General features: G+C 43.3%; 1 protein-coding gene across 5 annotated transcripts in view; it reads right to left on the bottom strand.

Moving 5' to 3' along the window:
• Positions 1–16,621: 16,621 nt before the first annotated feature.
• The window catches only part of Zgrf1 (zinc finger GRF-type containing 1), a 64,325-nt gene continuing 59,641 nt past the window's right edge, over positions 16,622–21,305 (bottom strand). For 4 of the 5 annotated variants that reach the window (XM_037207084.1, XM_028856559.2, XM_037207086.1 and 1 more), the window contains 4 exons: positions 18,616–18,792; positions 18,351–18,485; positions 17,385–17,646; positions 16,622–17,197 (listed from right to left, as the gene is read on the bottom strand). In XM_037207084.1, coding sequence (XP_037062979.1) covers positions 17,061–17,197; positions 17,385–17,646; positions 18,351–18,485; positions 18,616–18,792 — 711 coding nt within the window. In that variant the 3' untranslated portion in view covers positions 16,622–17,060. The remainder of the gene's footprint in view (positions 17,198–17,384; positions 17,647–18,350; positions 18,486–18,615; positions 18,793–21,305) is intronic. The other variant, XM_037207085.1, reaches the window with a different exon arrangement.

Genomic DNA, 21,305 nt, shown 5'->3' with positions numbered 1-21,305 from the left:
AGAAGGCAAAGCCTCTTTGGGGCTGTATCAGATAGTAGACGGTTAAAAACAAACAAACAGACAAAACAAACAAACAAAAAAAACCCTTCGTTTGGTTAGGAAAGGGAAGGGGTACATACGGGTGCCAGGCAGTAGGCACTTTGTGAGCGAGTGTGTTTGAGTTCTAGAGAAACTCGCGTAGGAGGATGAGGGGGGTGGGGATTCACAGAGACGTCCCCTAGAAGGGGAGGTCGGTGGGGGAGCAGTGGATAGGCATTTAAAGACATAAACGCACTCACTTGACCTGCTGCACAGTAAGGCTTCACGCGCTGTCATAATTTGGGGGGCTTCTGGTGCAAGAGGAGTGGGTATCGACAATAGGTTACATCAGTGTGACTTCCCGGGAGGGTGGCAGAGGCAGGGGGGCTGCTGCTCCTAGGAGCGAATGGGCCACGCTGACACTTGTGTGACCTCCGCTCCACTTGGGAGAGGGGGGGGGCGGTATTGAGACACTGGGCCCGTCCTCCAGAATCTCCAGCTTTTTCAACCACAGGAGGGGGGGCACTTGCTCCGGATTGCTTGTCAGCCCTTCCCCCACGCCGCGCACGGCCCCTCTTGTCACTCTACTGATTTCTCCTAGGCGCAGAACCAGAACCCCAGGAGTGAGTCCTGGGCCGAGTACATCTTGGAGGAGTCGCCGGTGTCACTGGACTCCACCTCTGGAGATACTTTTTGCAAAGACCTTTAAACTAGGAGCGTCTCGGGGGAGGGGGGGGGTGACTTTAGCAGTCTACCCGAGTCAGAGAAAGAGATTATCCGCAGGTGTCCCACCCCTCCTCTCGTGGGGACTGAAAATAAGTTGAATTTCCGAGAAGAGTGCGGCCAGGGAGTGTGCGTGTTGGCTCGGTTTCCCCACAGTACCAACGAGCAAGACTGGATGGAGTGCAGAGGGTGAGGAAAAGGAAAATTAAGGTCTTTGCAGCTCCCCAACCTTCAGATTTTTCTGTCAAAATGGAAGTGATTTTTAATTTGCTTTTTGATACATGTTTTCATTTCTTTCTTTAAAAACCAGTTTCCTAAATTTAAAAGCATTATTTCATCTAGTTACCACTAGATCCTCTCAGAACAGTTTGATTTCCCTTGTAGATAGGACTGAAGTGACGGACATGAAAAGACATTGTGTCCTCAGCACACAGCATCTGGCCCTCTCAGAGTGTCTTCTTTGGGGTCTCCGGCCCTGTCTAGGAACCCTCAGAAGCAGAGTATCCCGGAAGGCAATGTGATCTAAGCAAAACATAGATTCAGAGTAAAACTTGTAGGCTACGCCACAGGCTGCAGGTGCACGTGATCACTATTCTATAAGTGGCGGCCATTGACACGGAACACTTAACCACTCTTCAAATCCCCCTAAAAGAAAACCCAGTAAGGGCCAGTTTGGCCTTGGCTGGAAGGATGGGCGTTGGAGGAACATGTGGGAGTGGATGCGGAGTTTGTTTTGTTCATAAACTTGAGTGGAGTAAAGGATGGAACATGATCTGATAACATGATCAAAGACCATTAAAAACAAATACCAGAGTGACGAGAGGAACCTGCTGTGTCAGCCCGGGGATAGCTCCACCTCTCCTCAGGGGCTGCCTGCCAGCACAGACAAGCCACTAAATTAATGCAATAGAAAACAAAGGAAGGCTTATTTGGGTATCAGTAGAAACACATCCTTTGGGCAAATTTCTTCTTCTTCTTCTTCTTCTTCTTCTTCTTCTTCTTCTTCTTCTTCTTCTTTGCCTATCAGGGCGTGCTGGGTGACCTACAGACAAAATATTGGCAGAATATAATCATAATTCAGTTAAATACAAGCTTTAAAGGGAAAGCTGATGAGCCTTGTGTAGCCCAGAATAAGAACGACATCAAGCGGGGTCTAACACTTAGTGCCAGTGGAACACACAGTGGAATTCTCTCACTGCTTGTTAGCAGCATGGGGGGGTCTGACTCCCACTTTTTTATGCTGCTATCATTGTATGGTGTTACGATTCCCTGAGTATGCACAGGCCTCCCTTTGACAAGTCCACACCTAAAGGGCTGGAGAGATGGCTCAGCACTTCCCTTGACAGTACTTGTTACTCTTGCAGAGAACCTGGGTTCGATAACCAGCACCCACATGGAGGCTCACAACCATCCCTAACTCCAGTTCCAGATCTGACACCCTCTTTCCGCCTTTTTCCCTCCTCAGACTTGTGGCCTCCACAGACACTGGGCACACACATAGAGTACAGGCATACATGCAGGCAAAACACTCCTACATATAAAATAGAATAAACAAATATTTCAGGGTTTCTCTGTGTAACCACACCAGCTGTCCTGGAACTCGCTGTGCAAGACCAGGCAGGCCTTGAACTCACAGAGATCCGCCTGCCTCTGCCTCCTGAGTGCTGGGGTTAAAGGTGTGTGCCACCACGCTTAGCAACAAATCTTTTTTTTAAAAAGGACAAATCCATACTATGTCTGCGGTTCATACAAATAATGCACACAGAAGTGTCTGAGCCAATGCTGACAAGTGGTAAAATAGTTTTAAGATTGGCTACACATTTCTTCTTTCTTTCTTTTTTTGGTTTTTCGAGACAGGGTTTCTCTGTGTAGCTTTGCGCCTTTCCTGGAGCTCACTTGGTAGCCCAGGCTGGCCTCGAACTCACAGAGATCCGCCTGGCTCTGCCTTCCGAGTGCTGGGATTAAAGGCGTGCGCCACCACCGCCCGGCTGCACATTTCTTATTATGGAGGTTTTCTTCGAAGAATGCAACATGCATTTCAAAACTGTCAAGAAACTTAGAATTGTGTGCATATTCAGATTTTGATATTATCAATCCCTAATTCATTTAAATATCAAGATGTCATGGGTTCATAGATTTTTCACTTTTTGAGTAAGAAGCTCCTTGGTTTATGCAATGGGTGTGTGTTAGATTACATTGTGAAGTACAGATGTAAATGTTCTGAAACTAAGAATTATATGTGTTTGTGCTGTAGCTCTCAAGAGTTGTCTTCTGTGTCTGGCACTGTCTGTCTGTCTGTCTCTCTCCTCCCCCCACCCTCTAATTTTTTGAGACAGAGTCTTGCCATATAACCCTGGCTTGTCTGGAGCTCACTCTGGAGACTGCTGGCCTCAAACTGTCAGAGATCCCCCTGCCTCTGCCTCCTGGGTTCTGGGAATAAAATCCTGTGCCACAGTGTCCAGCCTCCTGCTAGCTCTTAACACCAAAACACTTCTATACATATTTCTCACTATAAAAATAATATTCAAAAAAGAAAAGAAACAAGTCCAAAGACAAGCTAACAATACTGTGCAATCCAGAGGCCAACTAACTGACCATGCTCAATTGTCTGGATAGCAGATTTCTATTTGTTCGAGACTGTGCTCAGTTTTGCTGGGAAAACGAACGAAAAAGCAATTTGGATTGGTACTCAGCTTTGCGAAGACGTGACCAACATCCTTAGCTAGATCCTTCTAGCACTCTTTTAACTTAAATAAATTCAAGAGGCACTTGTGTGGTCTGAAAGTTTGTGTAGATGAGCCCCGGCTGAAATGTTGTGTGAAGGGGGCGGGGATCGCGTGAATAGCCCCGGCGAGGCTGGCGACCTAGGGCCGCGCCTGGCCATAGCGTGAACTGTCCTAAAGGGTCAAACTGTTCATCTTCAGTCCCTCTTTCAGTGTGCAATCCTACTTTGAGAGAACAAAAGCTCAAAGCACGCTGTTATCGAGAAATGGGAGCCTAGTGATTTAAACTCGTCCCCAAGCAAGCCTTAGAAAGGAGGCGGATTGCGTGTAGCTAGAGAAAAAGTTGAAGTAAGGGGAGGGGTCAAGGGGTGGAGATCTTTAGAAAACCTTTGTTCCTTCTGAGAAGCTTGAACTTTGAGATGGCCCAAAGCCCTAAAGTTTAGGGTAGGTGTCTCTGTGGGGAGGTCAGCATTTCGACCTCACAAGTGGCAAGAGAGGACAAATGGTCCAGACTTTCGACAGACGACTATTCGGGCGTGAAGGAGGGAGCCCTTCCTTGTGAGTGCTCGTGGCTATCCCGCGACGACGCCAAGAGGGCGCGTGTCTACTCTCTGCAGAAAGAAACTGCTGTGTAGCCTTAATCCTAACCCTCCGAGTGAGCTGCCCGAAAGGCGGAAAGATGGCGAGAAAGTTAAATTAGCAAATCCCGGTATGTTATATTTGTAGGATTTCTGGGGCTTCCCTACGAATTGGAGGTGCAGTTTCCAGAGCTCGAGTCACTAGCATGAGAACAATCAGCTTTCCTTTGTAAAATAATCCTGCAACTTTTTTTTTTTTAAGACAGAGTTTTTCTGTGTAGCCCTGGCTGTCCTAGAACTCACTCTGTAGATCAGGCTGGCCTTAAACTCAGGGATCCGCCTGCCTCTACCTCTTGAGTGTTGGAATTAAAGGTGTGTGCACCGCCACCGCCCGGCCCAACCCTGCGATTTTAAGGTTAGTTTTTGGTGGTGGAGGCAGGAGGGACTTCCGCTTTCGGAGAGCTCTCCTCTGGAGCCCTGGAGTTGCGGGAAGTAGTGTAAACTGACACCTGCTGAGTCCTGATTCCCTCAAGCTCCAGACTTGGGATTCTCACTCTTTTCCTCCTCAGATCCTGTGATGGGAGGGTGCCGTTTCCACCGAGTCCTGGAGGGGTCCCCACTGCGTGGCTGCGCTAGCTCTTCCCAGTGCCGACCCCTCTTTCTGCGTCGGAGAAACCAGTTGAGAACAATTGAAGTCAGAGGACTTTCTCCTCGGTCTGAGACCGCGGCTCCAAGCCTCACAGCTTGCTCTGGGTGCCTGCCAGCCAAACACACTGATGACCCGGCTTGCCTCACCGGGTCCGGTAAGTGCAGGACAGGCCCGGCCTTGGTCTTCTTCCACTGATCTTCGCCTAGTCGGCTCTGAGGAAGGCAGAGCCTGGAAGACTCTCATCCCTAATTCTTCCCCCACGAAGGAAAGAACTCACTGGGGAGAGATCCTGCCTGTCCATGCTAGCTCCCTGCTTGTTTTACTCAGGTGAAGGAGAAAGAACGGCCGGCCGACGTCTGAATGTGAAGTTGGGGGGGGGGGGTGCTTCTAGGGAGAGAACTCCTCCCCAAGCCTGTGTGCCTGCAAAAAGGGACATTGGCTATCCAGAGAAAGTGCAAGAAAGAGCACTAATCGCTGAACCAGGAGACAAACGCGATTACCAGCCCCGAGCCCTGAGTCAGAAAGTCTCATAGACTTTAAGATGTTAATCCTCGGCATAATCCTTCCTTTGGCGTGTAGGAATAGTGCGGCCACAAGAGCTGTTTTGTTATTTATATTGGCGTTTAATAAAACTCAGCCAGTAGTGAATGGGCTGCCCACTCTCCAATGGTAATTAATTCCCTATTTCAGTGACCCAATTGTCCTGGGACAGAGCAGTGGGCCCGTCCTGGTGCCCCGTCCCCTTTGTGCGGATACACTGCCCTCGCGCTTCAACAGCTATGGAAACTCGTTCTTTTGATGTCATTCAAGGACTTTCCTTGGGCATCTTCTAAACTTCAAGGACCCTTTTCTTTCTCCATTTCATGAAAAGCAGTGCTAGCTTGACCACCTCTGTAGAATGTAATGATTTGGTGAAAGGGCCCTTTGGGGTTTGTGTTAGGAGTTAGAGAGAAAGGAAATTTGGCAGCCTGCTGCCTTCGGGAACTGTCTCCATGTCTCCAACCTGGAAAGCAAAAAAAAAAAAAAAAAAAAAAAAAAAAAAAAAAAAAAAAAAAAAAAAACATGCAGAGAAATGGATGAAGATCTTGAGAGCTGATGTCCCCCCCCCCTCTCATTTTCCCGTTAAGGAAAACAAAAACAAAAACCTAAAAACACTTCTAGAAATAAACACGAGTGTTATTTCTTGACTTTAAGTGTTGTATAGTGAGGCTGGAGCAAATAAGTTTGAATTTTAGCAGACACGAATTCTTTAATCTATGCTTCCGGGGAATGAGATATTTATTTAATTTATTCATTGCCTTCTCGCTCCTTCCTACATTCAAGGTTACTCTTAAGGGCATCCTAGACAAGCTAGCACTGGCCTGGCCCGGGGCAACGCTGGGGTGCACAACATGGGCACCGTTCCACAGCTACATGGAGCCTACATTCAAACAGAATTTTGTTTAAACTCCGGGCGTCTGAAAATGGTCCGTGCTATGAAGACAATGCACAAGTGCAATGCAATACAGCGTGGCAGGAGGAGGGGAGGGAAGAGAATTAATTTTCAGAGGTGCCAAGATATATTTAACCCCACCCCAGCAATCCAGGGTATATATACACCTATAAAGCTGGTTTGTTCCTTCATTCATTCTCTCAGCACACCCTATGTGCCAAGCCGGGAGAGGGGCCCCGGGTCGGCACTTGGGGCGAACCACGCTGTCTCCCGGCTCGGCAGTGGCTCACAATATTGAGATCATGCTTCTGCTGGTGCAGGCCTGGGCGGAGCTGGCTCTCCCGGCCGGGAGGGGGCGGCCGCGGCGCGCCGGGCAGCGCTCCCCCGCACAAGTAGCTCTCCTACCTCTTTATATGCACTTCCAAAAAAACTTCGCAAGTCACAGAAACAATTCAGAATTCAACTAAAAAAATACAGAGTGAACCATATGGCCTGGGTGGCTCGAGTCGGCCGCATTTTCCTCCAGACAAAGAGGGGATTGAGAGTTGAAGGAAAGGAGAAAAAAACCAACTTTCCGGCTGATGAAGCTGTTGTCTGGAGGCAATGATCCCAAATCTGAAGGCTTTATTCCGGCTCCGACGGAGACGTGATATGTCATATGATTAGCATCTCTCATATTTACAAGAGAGGTATGGGCTGCCAGTCTTAAGAAAAAGGCGAGAGAAAGAAGGGGCATATGCTGAAATGGATTTAGCATTTGAAAGAGAGAAAGGAGATCGGATAAATACACTTAAACGAGGATTTAGTTTTACTCCTGTTGAGTTCTAATGGATTGTTGATTGAGATTTTAGGGGCCTGGAACCGAGGTGTCAGCAGTAATTTAAAGGAGGTATTCAGGCCGCCAGCGCCTCTTTTCTCCATCTCGCCCGCGTGCCCCTCCCACCCCTCCCTCATTCACGCCTAGGCGCAGTGCGGGGCGGAGAAGGCTTTTACAACACAACACCGGGCCGTCCTCCAGCGCCCAGCGGTGGGGAAGGGGCTCCAGCAGCCCGGGGCGGCGGGGGCTGCGGCGGCCTGCAGGCCACACCTGAGCCTCGACAGCCCGCGACGGCGGCAGGAGCGCAGGGCGGCCAGCGAGGTCGCGGCTCCCCCTGGCGGGACTTGGCAGGACGACGCCTCCCGGGGCCTGCGGGGGAAACTCGCGGGCAGCGTCCACCCCGGGGCGACGCCCTCCTCGGACGCCCTGCCGGGGAGTCTCCACCTGCTGCTCCCAGATGCGCCGTACCCAGCCTGCGGATTCAGACGGCGAATACAAACGAGATAGACTGACCAACACTTGCCCTCGGGGTTCTGATGGCAGCCAAGCTTGAGAACAATAGCACGGGGGCCTCAAGTCTGTTCTGAGAATTTCGCTGTCCAACCAGAAGCGACGACGGGGCCCAATAACTAGGAAGATTTCGACTCCAGACGGTGAACAGGGCTTAGCTGTGCGTCTCAGCGAATCCACACGGTGTGTGCACAGATAAACGTTGTCCGTGCGCCTCTCCAGTGTGTCTGGTTTTTTGAGACAGGGTTTTGTAGCCCTGTGTATCCAGGTACTCTCACTGTAGACCCCCCAACTCAGAGATCTGCCTGCCTCTGCTTCCCTAATGCTGCGATAAAAGGCATGCACCTCCCCGCCCCACACCCTCTCTCTGAACAATGAGGTATTATTAGCAAATGATGATTGTTATGAGTAGAAATACAGATGTAGAATTCACTTCATCAGGCTTGGTGCCAATCTCCCTTACCTACAGAGCCATTTCACTGATTCCCACTGTTCATTTCTTATTAGATCATGCGTATGAAGTATTAGTGACAGGGCTGGAGAGTTGGCTTGGAAGTTAGGAGTGACTGATCACTGCTCTTGTACTCATGGCTCCAGACTCATGACGGCTTACAACTCCAGCTCCTGGAGGCATCCACATCCGCAATGAGGTTACACTCACAAAGATACACTAAATAAACAGAAATCTTAAATAAATAAAAATATTGCAATTAATAGCTCCTGGGAGAGGGCAATTCAGTTTTGAGAGTGTTGTCCCTGGTAAGTCCACCATGGTCTTATTTCTGAGGATTTTAGAGCCTATTTTCCCTAGAAGAGAAGGACTAATCTTACAATACAATGTTGTGTAGAAAAAATCAGGAGGAAAAAATTGAAATGATAGTTTCTAACACTGTGGTAAAAGTCTATCAAGAAACTTTGAAAGCACAAAATAACCTAGAAATTCAAACAACAAGACTCTACATCAATATTAACTAAATCTGAATTCACTGATTGCTGCAAATAGAACACAGTTTCTGTAAGTTTCCCTCCTGGGAAGGATCTAATTTGCTACAAAAAGGGTGTGTGTGTGTTGGGGGGGGGGATACAGTTTTGTTGTTTTCGTGGATCTGGAATTCTATCCTTGGCAAATCCTTCAAGTCACCTGAGTTCTATTGGATGAACACTTCCTCAGAAGCTGAGCTGAGAGGCATTCGGGGAAGGGCATGTGTTTCAAAATAAATATCTAAGCACTCCCAAAGAACCGCACTCCATTCTGGCTTCCTCTGGCTCCCATTGTTGCTGAACTTGGTGATGCTTTCCTCCATGCTGACACCTGGACAAGGATCATTTGCTCACAATAGACCAACTAAGAAACAGTTCTTCATTAAGGTAACAGCCTTGCCTTCCCCAACATGATTTTTCACTTCCTCATAAAACAGGTCACATAGAATTTTAAAATAGTGACTAAAAATGCACACAAGTAGTCCATTAGACTCAGTAGAATGGTCTTTGGTTTCAAGCATCAGGCCACAAAGGTACAACTAGACAGTGATTTCAGCCACAATTTACAGACAACCAGAACTTCTCTCTAATTTGATATTTAAGAAAAAAATCTGTATACCAAGCAGTTATTTCTCTTTAATCATCAAGGTGATTGGATCAGTTGCAACTTGAGTTGGAACACCAAGGTAGAGTTCTGGGATGGGGGGTTGGGGGGATGGACATGATGGCCTTCCCTCTTCTGACATTTTGTCATTGGTTAATGTTAACCAAGACACAGTTTCTGTGTAGCCTTGGCTGTCCTGGAGCTCCCTCTGTAGACCAGGCTGGCCTTGAACTCAGAGATCTGCCTGCCTCTGTCTCCTGAATGCTGGGATTAAAGGAGAGTGTCACTACACCCAGGTTTTTTGTTTGTTTTCTGACTTTTTTAAAGGCTAATTTCTAACACATACCTGCTAACATTTTTGAGGTAAAAGAAACTTCTAGGAAAAAAAAAAAAAAGCAGATCCGCAAGATCCAGGAACTTCTATAAAGAAGCAGACACACAGTGAGCCGGAACTATACCAGACAGGAACTCAGCATGGCACTCCACTTCATCCTCATGCAGATCCCAAAGAAGACATTGTTGGCATCATCATGCTTACACACGAGGAAGCTTTTGCTGATGATCACCGCTGGCATTCAGACCCGAAACTCCAAGCTTGTCTCCATCACTCCCAGCTCCCAGCAGAACTTCTATAATCCCGGTGCCTACCGATTGTTTTCCATGATCTCGCTCAACACTCCCAGCTCTGGGACTCTGGTACCTCTTGCCTTAGCTTTACTAATTTCTGTTCTGGTTGGGTTTCAGTTCTCACATATCTTCGTAATTAGTTCTTAAAAATCCTCCTATTGAATTTCTTAGCTTGAGCTATGCATTCCTAATTAGAACCTGACTGACGGGCTTGATTTGAATTAGGCAGTTTTACTTGATTCTGATCTAAATTGTTTACTGGAGTTTAGTCTGAAGAGCATCCACTACTCAGTGAGTGAAGGGCTGTCTGTCTTGTGTAATGAACACAAACAACATGCTATTTCTCATTCAGACTTGTATTACCAAGTAAAGGCAACCATGATCTGAAGGTGAAGCCCATGGATAACCTCATTTTCCACACCAACCTGTGCACCCCAAATCAAGTGTTTCCAGTCAACTTTTAGTGTCTTCCTCTTGACTTTGAAAGCATGCCTTTAGTCCTAGCACTTGGGAGGCAAGGCAGGTAGACCTCTATGAGTTCAAGAGCAGCCAAGACCATAGAATGAGATCCTGTCTCAAAAACAAGCAAACAAATCTATAGAAAATATGGTAAAGTAGGTGGTGTTTTTAAAAAGAAAACAGTCTGTCTGGTCACTTTGCTTTTTTTTTTTTTTTTCAGCAATGCTGATCAAAGCCATCTGGCACATGTGGCCCAGTGCCTACTACAGAATTGCATCCCCAGCCCTGTCCTTAATTCCCTCATCGCTTGGTGGAGAGCACTTGCTGCTCACCTATCATGCTAGTGCCAGGACCAAATTATAGATGCAAAGCACAGTCAAAAGAGCCATTGACGCGGAAGCTGCCCGTGTCCGCTCCTTCACTGACACGCAGCCACTTCTGTCCTTCGTATCTCATTCAATGAGCTTGCTTACTCCACATGCATGGCACGTAAGAGCAAGTATCATCTCATCCCAAGGGTGCCGAGATCAGCAAGTCTCCCTGGCCTGCTTGCTGTTCATTACATTTTTGCTGTTCCCTGATTCTGTACCTATTTGATGGCACCATGGTGCTCAAGGTTACCATCATCCATTCAAAATACCACATAGGTCCTCCCATACCTAAAAGGAGCCACAAGAACAATGAAGGACACCATTTGATCTCCTATCTCTTTCTCACTCTCACACACACAGAGCAATTTTTAAAAATTGATTAATCTTACAGTATATGGGTGTTTTGTCTGCATGTTATGTCTGTGCACCACGCGCATATATATGTATTAAGCACAAAGGCCAGAAGAGGGGATCAGAAACCTTGGAACTGGAGCTATAGAAGATTGTGAGATGCCATGTGGGTGCTGGGAACTGATCCCTGGTCCTCTGGAAAATCAGCTAGTGCTCTTAACTTCTGAGTCATCTCTCCAGTCCCCAGGCATTATATATTAAAGGGGAAAGAGGAGGAAAAGGAGGAGGAGGGGGAGGAGGAGGGAGAGAAGATGGAGGAGGGGGGAGGAGGAGGTCGAAGAGGAGGAAAGGAAGAAGGGCACATTCCAAGAGTGGTCAAAGCCCAGTGTTTGTACTTCTAGAATGCTTGAAAGTTTCTCTGTAAGGGAGAGTATACCCCTCCAGGAGCTGAGGTTAGAGTAGCATGTAACCAGTCCCTCATTGCCTAGGCCGACCCATAAAACAAGCTGCACATACATGTTGTGGAAACCTGAACTAAACTATTCTGTTGCCCGCTTCCTAATTTTTTACACACATGCTCTCACACACTCGTTTATCCCCACTCGGACTTGTTTAATTAGAGAGTAGAAAATTAAGGAAAACCAGTAACTTAGAGACTAATCAACACAACTAGTGTTTCTGGGTGGAAAGAATGGAGGATTAGGGAGAGGTGGGCAGTATTTTTCCTTGACTGTGTAATCAAATCATATTAATGCAGCTTGGACCAAACTTACTTTCTGCTCATGAGTAATAACAAAGCAGGCATTTCAAATCAGTGCTGAGTTAATGTTTTTAGAGCAATTATTTAATTTTCAAAGCCCAATTATCTGTCAAGTAAATCACCAATTTCCAGTTCATTCTTATTTAATATAAAAAAATCTAATTAGTATAAAGCTACTTCACAGCTGCCTTCAAATTAAACTGTAGTTGAGAGCATGCAGCCTCGGGGGTTTGCCTTGGCATTTTCAAATCAAACGTGTTTTCTCAAATGTAAAATAATAACGCCAAAAGTTACGTTTTATTTTGAAGTTTAAAGCAGGGCTTTGTAACTTCAGAATTTAACTTGTAATATATGCTTTCAAACACAGGATTGGCTGCAGAGGAGAGAATCATAAAACAAGTATATTGTCTCAACCCACTTTTGATTATCAAATCATGAGAATTGTAAGAATAACCAGCGTGGCTACTAATACACTTCAGTTAAGCATTGTTCTTCCTTGCTTTGAGTAGCACGCTGGAGCCTTTTCTTCTATTATAGTCTCTCAACTAATTTTTGTTTGTATACAATATAAGGCTTTTTTTGTGACATCATACATACTTATGCTTTACTCATATTCACTCACCCATCACCCCTTTTCTTCTGTGTTCCCCAAATAGTCTCCCTTCGGCTTCCATATCAGACAGGTAGAGATCTGCCTCAACATAAAACATATTTGTCTTTCTCCCATTACCCTCTCTTGCCCGCCCCATCTCCCCTTAAACACTTCCTCCTACCTACATAGTTCCCCTTCAACTCTCCTGTCATCTATTTAAAATCTGCATTCCGTACATAACAGACAAATGTTTGTCTTTCTGGATCTGGCTTGTTTCATTTAACACGGTGATCTCCAGTCCTCTCATTTTTGTGGGAATGTCATTTTATTCTTTACTGCAGAATAAAACATCGTGTGTGTGTGTGTGCGCGCGCGCGCGCGCGCGCATTTCTCTTTCTTTCTTTCTTTCTTTCTTTCTTTCTTTCTTTCTTTCTTTTTCTTTCTTTTAAAGATTTATAATTATGTATACAGTATTCTTCCCCCATGTATGCCTGCAGGCCAGAAGAGGGCACCAGATCTGATTATGGATGGTTGTGAGCCACCATGTGGTTGCTGGGAATTAAACTCAGGACCTCTGGAAGAGCAGTCAGTGCTCTTAACCTCTGAGCCATCTCTCCAGCCCCACATTTCTTTATCCATTGATTGGATCTAGACTGGTTCCCAAGGTTTATTCCTAAAAATTTTATGCTTTTTAAAATGTTTTTTGTCTGAGTGCTATGCTTGCACATATGTCTGTGCACCACATGCATGCCTGGTGCTGAGAAAGTGGTGGGCCTCCAATTGGGTGTTGGGAATTGAACCCTGGGCCCTTTGCAAGAACAGCAAGCACTCTTAACCACTTAGCCATCTCTCCAGCCAGATACTTTATTTTTTGAAGCTATTGTGGATGAGATTTTTTTTTTCAACCTGGAACTTCTTAGAAAATTTTATCACTGATATAAAGAAAAATTTCTAAGTTTTTAGTGCTGACTTGTATTCTGATCCTTTGCAGAAAGCATTTATCAGCTCTAAGAGTTTTCTGGTGGAATGTTCTCAATTTTTCTCCCATTCAATATGGTGTAGGATATAGGTTGGCATAATATAGCCTTTTCAAGGGAGGGGCAGGTCTCACTTTGTAGCCCTGGCTGGCCTGGGACTCCTCCCTGTGTAAAAAGGCTGGTGTCAAATTTGCAGAGATCTTCTTGTCTGTGCCTCTTGGGTACTAGAATTAAAGGTGTGTGCCACCACAACGGGCCAGTATAGCCATTTAAAAAATCAAATTTCTTCTTTGACAATTTTATACACACACACACACACACACACACATCATTACTATTACCACCTTATCTCCATTCCACCCCTATTACCTACCGTCCTCTTCCCTATGAGTCTGTTTAGAGGTATATTTCTTCTATTCCTACTTCCATATGGAATTTTTATCACAAAGGGATGTTGAATTTTGTCAAAACCCCTGTCTCTATTGAGATGACCATGTGGTTTCTGCCCATGAGTCTGTGTTACATGTACAGATTTGTGTGTTGAATCGTCCTTAGTAATGAGAATGGGGTATAGAAGTTGCCCACTATCACCGTAACTGGACAGATCTGCCTTTTATAGCTAAGAGTGGTTGCTATGCTTTTGTGAACTTGAGTACACCATTATTTCATGATGAATTACTCCTGTCAGTAAAATGCAGTGACATTCTTTTATCTTACCATTTTGCTTGAGGTCTACCTTACCAGAGTTCATTTTAACTTTGGCTTGGTACGCCAGCTAACATCATTTGACTCTCTTTGTGCATGTCTGCCAGAGAGGTGTTTTTCTTAGAGACAACAAACAGATCTTGTTTTTCAGCCCAATAGCTAGGTCTTTTTAATGACTGTACATCTGAGTTGTTGAGAGGGACAGGCTGGTTCCTGTACTTGTGTTTCCCTGTGTGGTTCAATCAGTGTTTGTTCTCTCATTGTCTCTCTTTCCTTATTATATTAGGGTTTTCTGAGTTGAACACAACCGATTCACTAGCTTTTTTTGTTCATCTACTCCTCTCATGAAATGTATTCTTTTCTGTACTCTCACAATTGTGATTTTCTTCTTCTGTGTGGGATTCCTTTAATATCTCCTACAATGCTGGCATGGCCGTCATGAGTTTGGTTAGTTTGTGCCTGTCTTGAAATGCTTGTTAAGTTCTCTGTTACTCTTAGAAGATAATTTTACTAGATATTTGTCTGGAAATTATTCACAATCAGGGCTTGAACTCGCATACCATCCTTTCTTGGTTTTCACAATCTCTACTAAGGTCTCTTATAGATTTGCCTCTGAGAGTTGGTGTTTCTTGGTTTTGTAAGTCTTGGCATTTTGATGATATACACACATACATGTAGGCAAGACAATTATATACATAAAATATTAAAATAAATAAAAGACATAGTTCTTTATTTGTCTTAGAAAATAAAATCACTTAAAACTTTTGCTGGAGTTAGCCAAGAAAAGACTCAAAATTAAGGAAAAAAGAACATGGGAGGTTTGGGGCTGGAGAGATGGCTCAGAGGTTAAGAGGACAGGCTCCTCTTCCAGAGTTCCTGAGTTCAGTTCCTGGCAACCACATGGTGGCTCACAACCATCTATAATGAGATCTGGTGCCCTCTTCTGGCGGGCAGGGATACATGCAGGCAGAACACTATATTAAATACATAAATAAATAAATAAATAAATAAATAAATAAATAAATAAATAAATAAATCTTTCTTAAAAAATGGGAGGTTTGAACAGCAAAGCTCAGGAATTCATTTTAAATATTAGTTGTTATATTACACAGCCCACAGGCAAAGCACAGTTCTATAATACTTGCTCCAAATATTCCTCATACATTGTAAAGACACATGGGGAATCTCATCATTTACTTTACAGAGCATTTAAAAAGAGTAACTCCTGGATTGGAGATGGCTCAGCAGGTAAAAACACTTGCTGGGCAAGCATGAAGGCCAGAATTTGGATATCAGCACCTACACGACAGGTTAGGTGACATCCCGTATGCCTGTCACTCAGATCTGAGAAAGACAAAGCGTAGCAGGAGAATCAACCTAGTCAAAAAACCATGAGCTCTAGGTTCAGAGACCTTATTTCTTTTTCTTTTCTTTCTCTCTCTCTTTCTTCCCTCTCTCTCTCTCTCTCTCTCTCTCTCTCTCTCTCTCTCTCTCTCTCTCTCTCTCTCTCATTCAAGATTTACTTATTACATATACAGTGTTCTGCCTGCATGTATCCCTGCAGGCCAGATGAGGGCACCAGATCTCATTACAGATGGTTGCTGGGAATTGAACTCAGGACCTCTGGAAGAGCAGCCAGTGCTCTTAACCCCTGAGCCATCTCTCCAGCCCAGAGGTGGTATTTCAAAGGAATAATGTATGGAGCAATACCAGACACTTGCTGTCACCTGCCCCACTCACACATGTACACACACAAATGAAAAAAGAGTAACTATGGTTGGAGTTCCACAGAGACAATTATCATTTTTAATGTAAATGTCCGCTACCATTTTTGAGGACATTAACTTATTTAGTACATGTGTGCGGGCGGCCCTGTGGACCAGGCACGTGTGTGGTCAGAGGATACGCTGCAGGAGTCGGCTCTCCCTGCTGTGCACCACGTGGGGACCCAGGACTAAACTCAGGTGGTCAAGCTTGGCAGCAAAGTACCTCTACCCACTGCACCATCCTGCCAGCCCTAGACTGGTAAGATTTTATTACAAGGAAACTTAAGGAAACAATTTTCTGTGTTCTTGAAATAAATGCTAAAATAATTCTTAAATAAATACTAAATGATTTGGGTCACTAAAATGTTTTGTTTGCTAAAAATAAATACACTGATATTAATTATGATCAAGACTTTGTCATTTTTTCCATCTGCATATGAATACATTCCTTTATTAACAATGCCTAAAACTTACACGTATATATTTACAGAGTGACTATAAACACAGAAAGACGGGAGCAATTTGTTAATGATAACCTGAACAATGGATTTCTAGGTAATTTTGTTTTCTTTTATATAGCTTCTGTATTTTGTACACTTTTCTATTTTGTACATTATCCACATATTCTACACATACACCAGTAAGTACTGTGCAGATAAATGCACAGGGAGGAGACCCGAGGAGGGCTGAAAGTGACTTGTCCTGTCCACTCCCCAGAGACCTACAGCACCTACTGTCTGTGGCACAGTGCTGTACCGCACCTTCTCTCCTGTACTTTTTAAGTTTTTATTGTTAATGGTTTTAGTTTTTAAATGCTTGGCCAATTCATGTATTTATTTATTTATTTATTTATTTATTTATTTCTTCCTTTCTTTTTTTTTAAGAAGATTTATTTATTATGTATACAGTGTTCTGTCTGCAGGCCAGAAGAGGGTGCCAGTTCTTATTACAGATGGTTGGGAGCCTTCATGTGGTTGCTGAGAATTGAACTCGGGACCTCTGTAAGAACAGCCAGTGCTCTTATCCACTGAGCCATCTCTCCAGCCCCAATTCATGTATTTCAATCCCAATGTTCCAGTTCAGAAGAAACTGCTAGTAGTCTTGACTGGGGCTGTGCTTTTGAGACCATCATGTATTTTTTATGCATACTGAATGCCTTCCTGACTCTTGTAAAATTTGTTTCTTTCATAAACAAGACATTTGTCTATCACACAAACATCTGCCTATCTTAATATAAAATGCAGACCTTTTTAAAGAGCAAATTTTTACACGCACTTATTTGGCATGTTATTTAAATAATGTAACTTTTTGTATTAGGGGCTTTAGAATAAAGAAAACTATTAAAAATACACAGTGTAAAAAGATTCTGAATTTACAACAATCCAACACTCCTGGCCATACTTTGTTGTTGTTTCTGTTAATGAGATTTATCCTTAGATTTTTCTTTTTCCTTTTTCTTCTGTTTTTCTTCTGCTTGTTTTTCAAAATAATCTTTAAGAAGATGGTCTAGCTGTGGTTCACACTGGCTTGCATGTTGCAATCCACCTTCTCTTCCTTAAAAGATACAGAACATAAGAACACTTTTTTTTACAGGGGTCTCCATGTTCTTGTGCCCTCAGGCATCTCCCAAGGGGACATGAGTCACAGCTATTCCTCACTAACCACACTAACCGCCCAGGGACTAACCCCACAAAGTCAGTTCTAATTAAAAATGCTTGAAATAAGTACATTTTTATTTTACCTTCACAGTGTTGGATCACACGCCCCCATAGTCGATTTTTCCTCAAACAGGATAAACTTCCCACAATCAGCAAATGCCTCCTTCCTCTGGTCAATGCAACATTCATTCGTTTTTCTGAATCAATGAATCCTACTTGTCTTGTCCTCACACAGGACAGAATAATGATTTCCTTTTCAGCGCCCTGAAAGGCATCCACCGTGGACACCTGCACAGCTTTAATGTCGGGATGGCCAATGTCCACAGCACTGAGTAAGTGGCAAATCTGTAGAGAAAGGACAGGCTCAGGAAGTACAGAGATCATGAAGAACTTAGTCCCCAAACTGGTCAACAATGCAACCATTTGGAGTAAACTAACTCAGGAGCATTTTTTATTTCTTTCTTACAACTTATATGAATTTAGGTAGAAAGCTTCTAAAATTAAAAATGACAGTATTATTTTTATTTATGAAGCATAATCGAGTGAAGATTAACCTATTGATGGGATTTTATTTTTATATACTAATTTGAACTGAGAAGTAACTAATAATGAAAAAGAAAAAATACTAAGAGAGAAAAGACTATTAAAATCTACTTAGAAGTAACTGGCTCTTATGTACATTAATACCTGGTATCCATCCTTAATTTACTGATGAAATATAATAATGCAAGAACATTTTGAAAAACAGTCTCAATTCCATCTGTCCCCAGACACAAAGCATACACCTCATTTTCTTCCTCTAATCTGTTTATTTACATTTTGTCCCAACAGCTGTAAAGTGAATTTAATTAAACCTTGTTAGGTTTACATTGAGTTATGCAGAAAAAATCCAGGCCAGAAATACATCAGAATATTCTTTTGTAAGTACATAAATGACAGTCCCAAAGGTCTCAGGCACCAAAGTGAACTACTGCTGGTGTAACACCAAATACTATAATATAGACTATGATGTTTAGAATGTGATAAATATCATCCTATGCAGCACACACCTTGTACATCTGTGACTTGTATAATGTTATCACCCCAATCATGGAGCCCGCTACTCCACTTACAAGCAGTGATTGGATTAGCTTGAGTGTAAAAGCAGCTTCTGCCACATTTTGGAAGCTGTTCTCGCTTTCGACCTGAAGTAAGAAACAGATCTGAAATTATCTTCCCAGAAAGGCTACAGAAGGACTGTGAAGCCATGCAAACAACAATAACATTAAACCAAGAAATTAAGTAGTGATTCCCATCAACACTGACGTCACTCACCTGCTCTGCTCCTGTTACGTTATAGAAACACAGCGTGGGCAGCCACTCCAGGACAGGACTCCTCTCTGTCTCCGAAATGCCATCCATGAGGTTTCCTTCATAAAACAGATCATTAGCTATGGCACTGATCACAGGGTGACAGCGGTATTGGGTTCTCAACAGAATGGGTTTGTAACCCTAAGAAATTTAGATGGAGGAAAACAAAAGTTAAAACACAGCATTTCCTTTTCTCTAGAGAAAGAAACCATATTTAAAACATTTTAGTGTTACATCACGCTCAGATAAATTACAACAATAAGTGAACAAACTACAGATAAAATATTTAAAACACATTATGAAAAGTGTGTTCACAGACTATAAGACCACAAAATATAGAGTAAATCAAATCTTAATGTTCGCTCCCCCCACCACATTATGCTTTTATAATCTACCTGGAGTCTGGCCTCATAATGAAGGTCTTTTAACATCAGGCAGGCCTGGAGTACAAGCCTGTGATCTCAGCTCTAGGGCGGCTGAGGTGAGCAGGTCACAAGTCCAAGCTCTATCTGAACTATACAAGGAATTCAAGGCCAACTTAGTGAGACACTGTCTCAAAACACCAAGTGAAGAGAGGGCTGTGGTGGCTGCCCCATGCAATGGTGCTGCCTAGTTCACACAAGCCCCACGTTCAACACCTGCTAGCACAGAAAGTTACTGACACTCTGTTCACTTTCTTCCTTGCTAAAGCCACTGTTTCATTCAGAATATTCAAACAGCTCCAGCTCTCATTACTGTGTCCTTGCATCCAAGTCTCACTCCTCCAGCAAGCTTCTGGAGCACACTATCAGCCAAACTTTCCAGTTGTTATTAAAACATCTTGAGTAGGTGCAAAGACTGCCAATAACAAACTTATATTAAGTGTAGAGTTAATGACCTCATGAACAAAGCATCTTCTATGAGAAACATAAAAAACAATGAAGACATCAAGTCTCACTACTCTAAGCGGTACAGACTTGGTGAAGTTTCTAAGTCTAAATCAGCACACATGCAAAACCTAGGATGGAGCCTCGGGTATAAAAATACTGCAAGGACCATTACTTGTAATAGAAATAACTAGGATTTCAATGATATAGAGGTGACTAAATTATGTACAGCTACATAACGTAATATTCAGTGATTTCTGACAACAATGATGATCACAAACCAAGCCTTCCAGAAAGAAGACCAGAGGTTACCAGGTACAGGAGGGAAGAAGGAATGGGAAGTTGTTATTTAGTAAGTACAAATTTGCCATTTGGGATGATTTAAGACAAAACAAAACAGTGTGGGCTGGTGAGATGGCACAGTGGGCAAACTTTAAAACTATGCTAAGTAAAGATATAAGATACATATTGTAGGATTCCATCAAGATAAAAACACAAAACAGATAAACCCATACAAGCAGACAACTGGTTGCCAGGGGCTGGAGGTAGGAGGGTGTGGGGAGTAACTGCTGAACGGTATGAGGTTTCATTTGGAGGCAAAATTGTTCTACAAAGCAAACATTACCTCGATATTAAAAGCAGACCAGACCACCACAAAAAAGAGAACTATACACCAATATACCTGAAGAACACAGCTATAAAAATTCCCAATAAAATACATACAAAATAATTCAACTCCATTAGGGAGATCATACACAAAGCTGGTTTCATCCCACGGTTGTAAGGATGATTGAACACATGTCAGTGAGGAAAAGCAATACAGTACAAACACAGACTTAAGAACAGAAATCATATGAGGCATTATGCTTCTTAGTTTTCGTCAACTTGACACAAGCTACAATCGTCCGGGAAGAAGAAACCTGAATTGAGAAAATTCCTCTATCAAATTGGCCTATAGGCAAGTTGTGGGGCATTTTCTTGATTAATGATAGATATTAATGATAGATATAGATGTGCCAGCCAGTGTATAATAGAGCAGGATAAACAAGTCAGTAAACAACTTACCCTGCCTTCTCTCTTGGCTCCAGCTTCCTGCCTTGGATTCCTGCCCTGAATTCCCTTCTATTGTTTATCTGATCTTGATTTTCTTTTCTGATTTTGTTAACTTGGATATTCGTTCTCTGCCTTTTGGTTAGTGAGGAAACCCAGAGCATCATTAGATCACATTTTGAAAACCCGTACTCCACAAAATTGGAATATGTTAAAGAAATAGACAATTTTCTGGATAGGTACCACTTGCCAAAATTAAATCAAAACCAGATAAACAATCTAAATAGACCTATAACCCCCTAAGAAAATAGAAGCAGTCATCAAAAGTCTCCCAACCAAAAAAGCCCAGGGCCAGATGGTTTCAGAACAGAATTCTACCAGAATTTCAAAGAAGAGCTAAGATCAATACTCCTCAAATTGTTCCATACCACAGAAACAAAAAGAACATTGCCAAACTCTTTACGAGGCCACAGTTACCCTGATACCCAAACCACACAAAGACCAACTAAGAAAGAGAACTACAGGCCAATCTCCCTCATGAACACTGATGCAAAATTACTCAATAAAATACTGGCAAATCGAATCCAAGAACACATCAAAAAATCATCCACCATGATCAAGTAGGCTTTATCCCAGAGATGAAGGGGTGGTTCAACATACCAAAATCTGTCAATGTAGTCTACCATATAAACAAAGTAAAAGAAAAAAACCACATGATCATCTCAATAGATACTAAAA

Source organism: Peromyscus leucopus, chromosome 6 (assembly GCF_004664715.2).
Source record: "Peromyscus leucopus breed LL Stock chromosome 6, UCI_PerLeu_2.1, whole genome shotgun sequence".
Lineage (NCBI taxonomy): Eukaryota > Metazoa > Chordata > Mammalia > Rodentia > Cricetidae > Peromyscus > Peromyscus leucopus.
The sequence above is the reverse complement of the archived record's forward strand: the minus strand, read 5'-3'. Positions and strand labels throughout refer to the sequence as shown.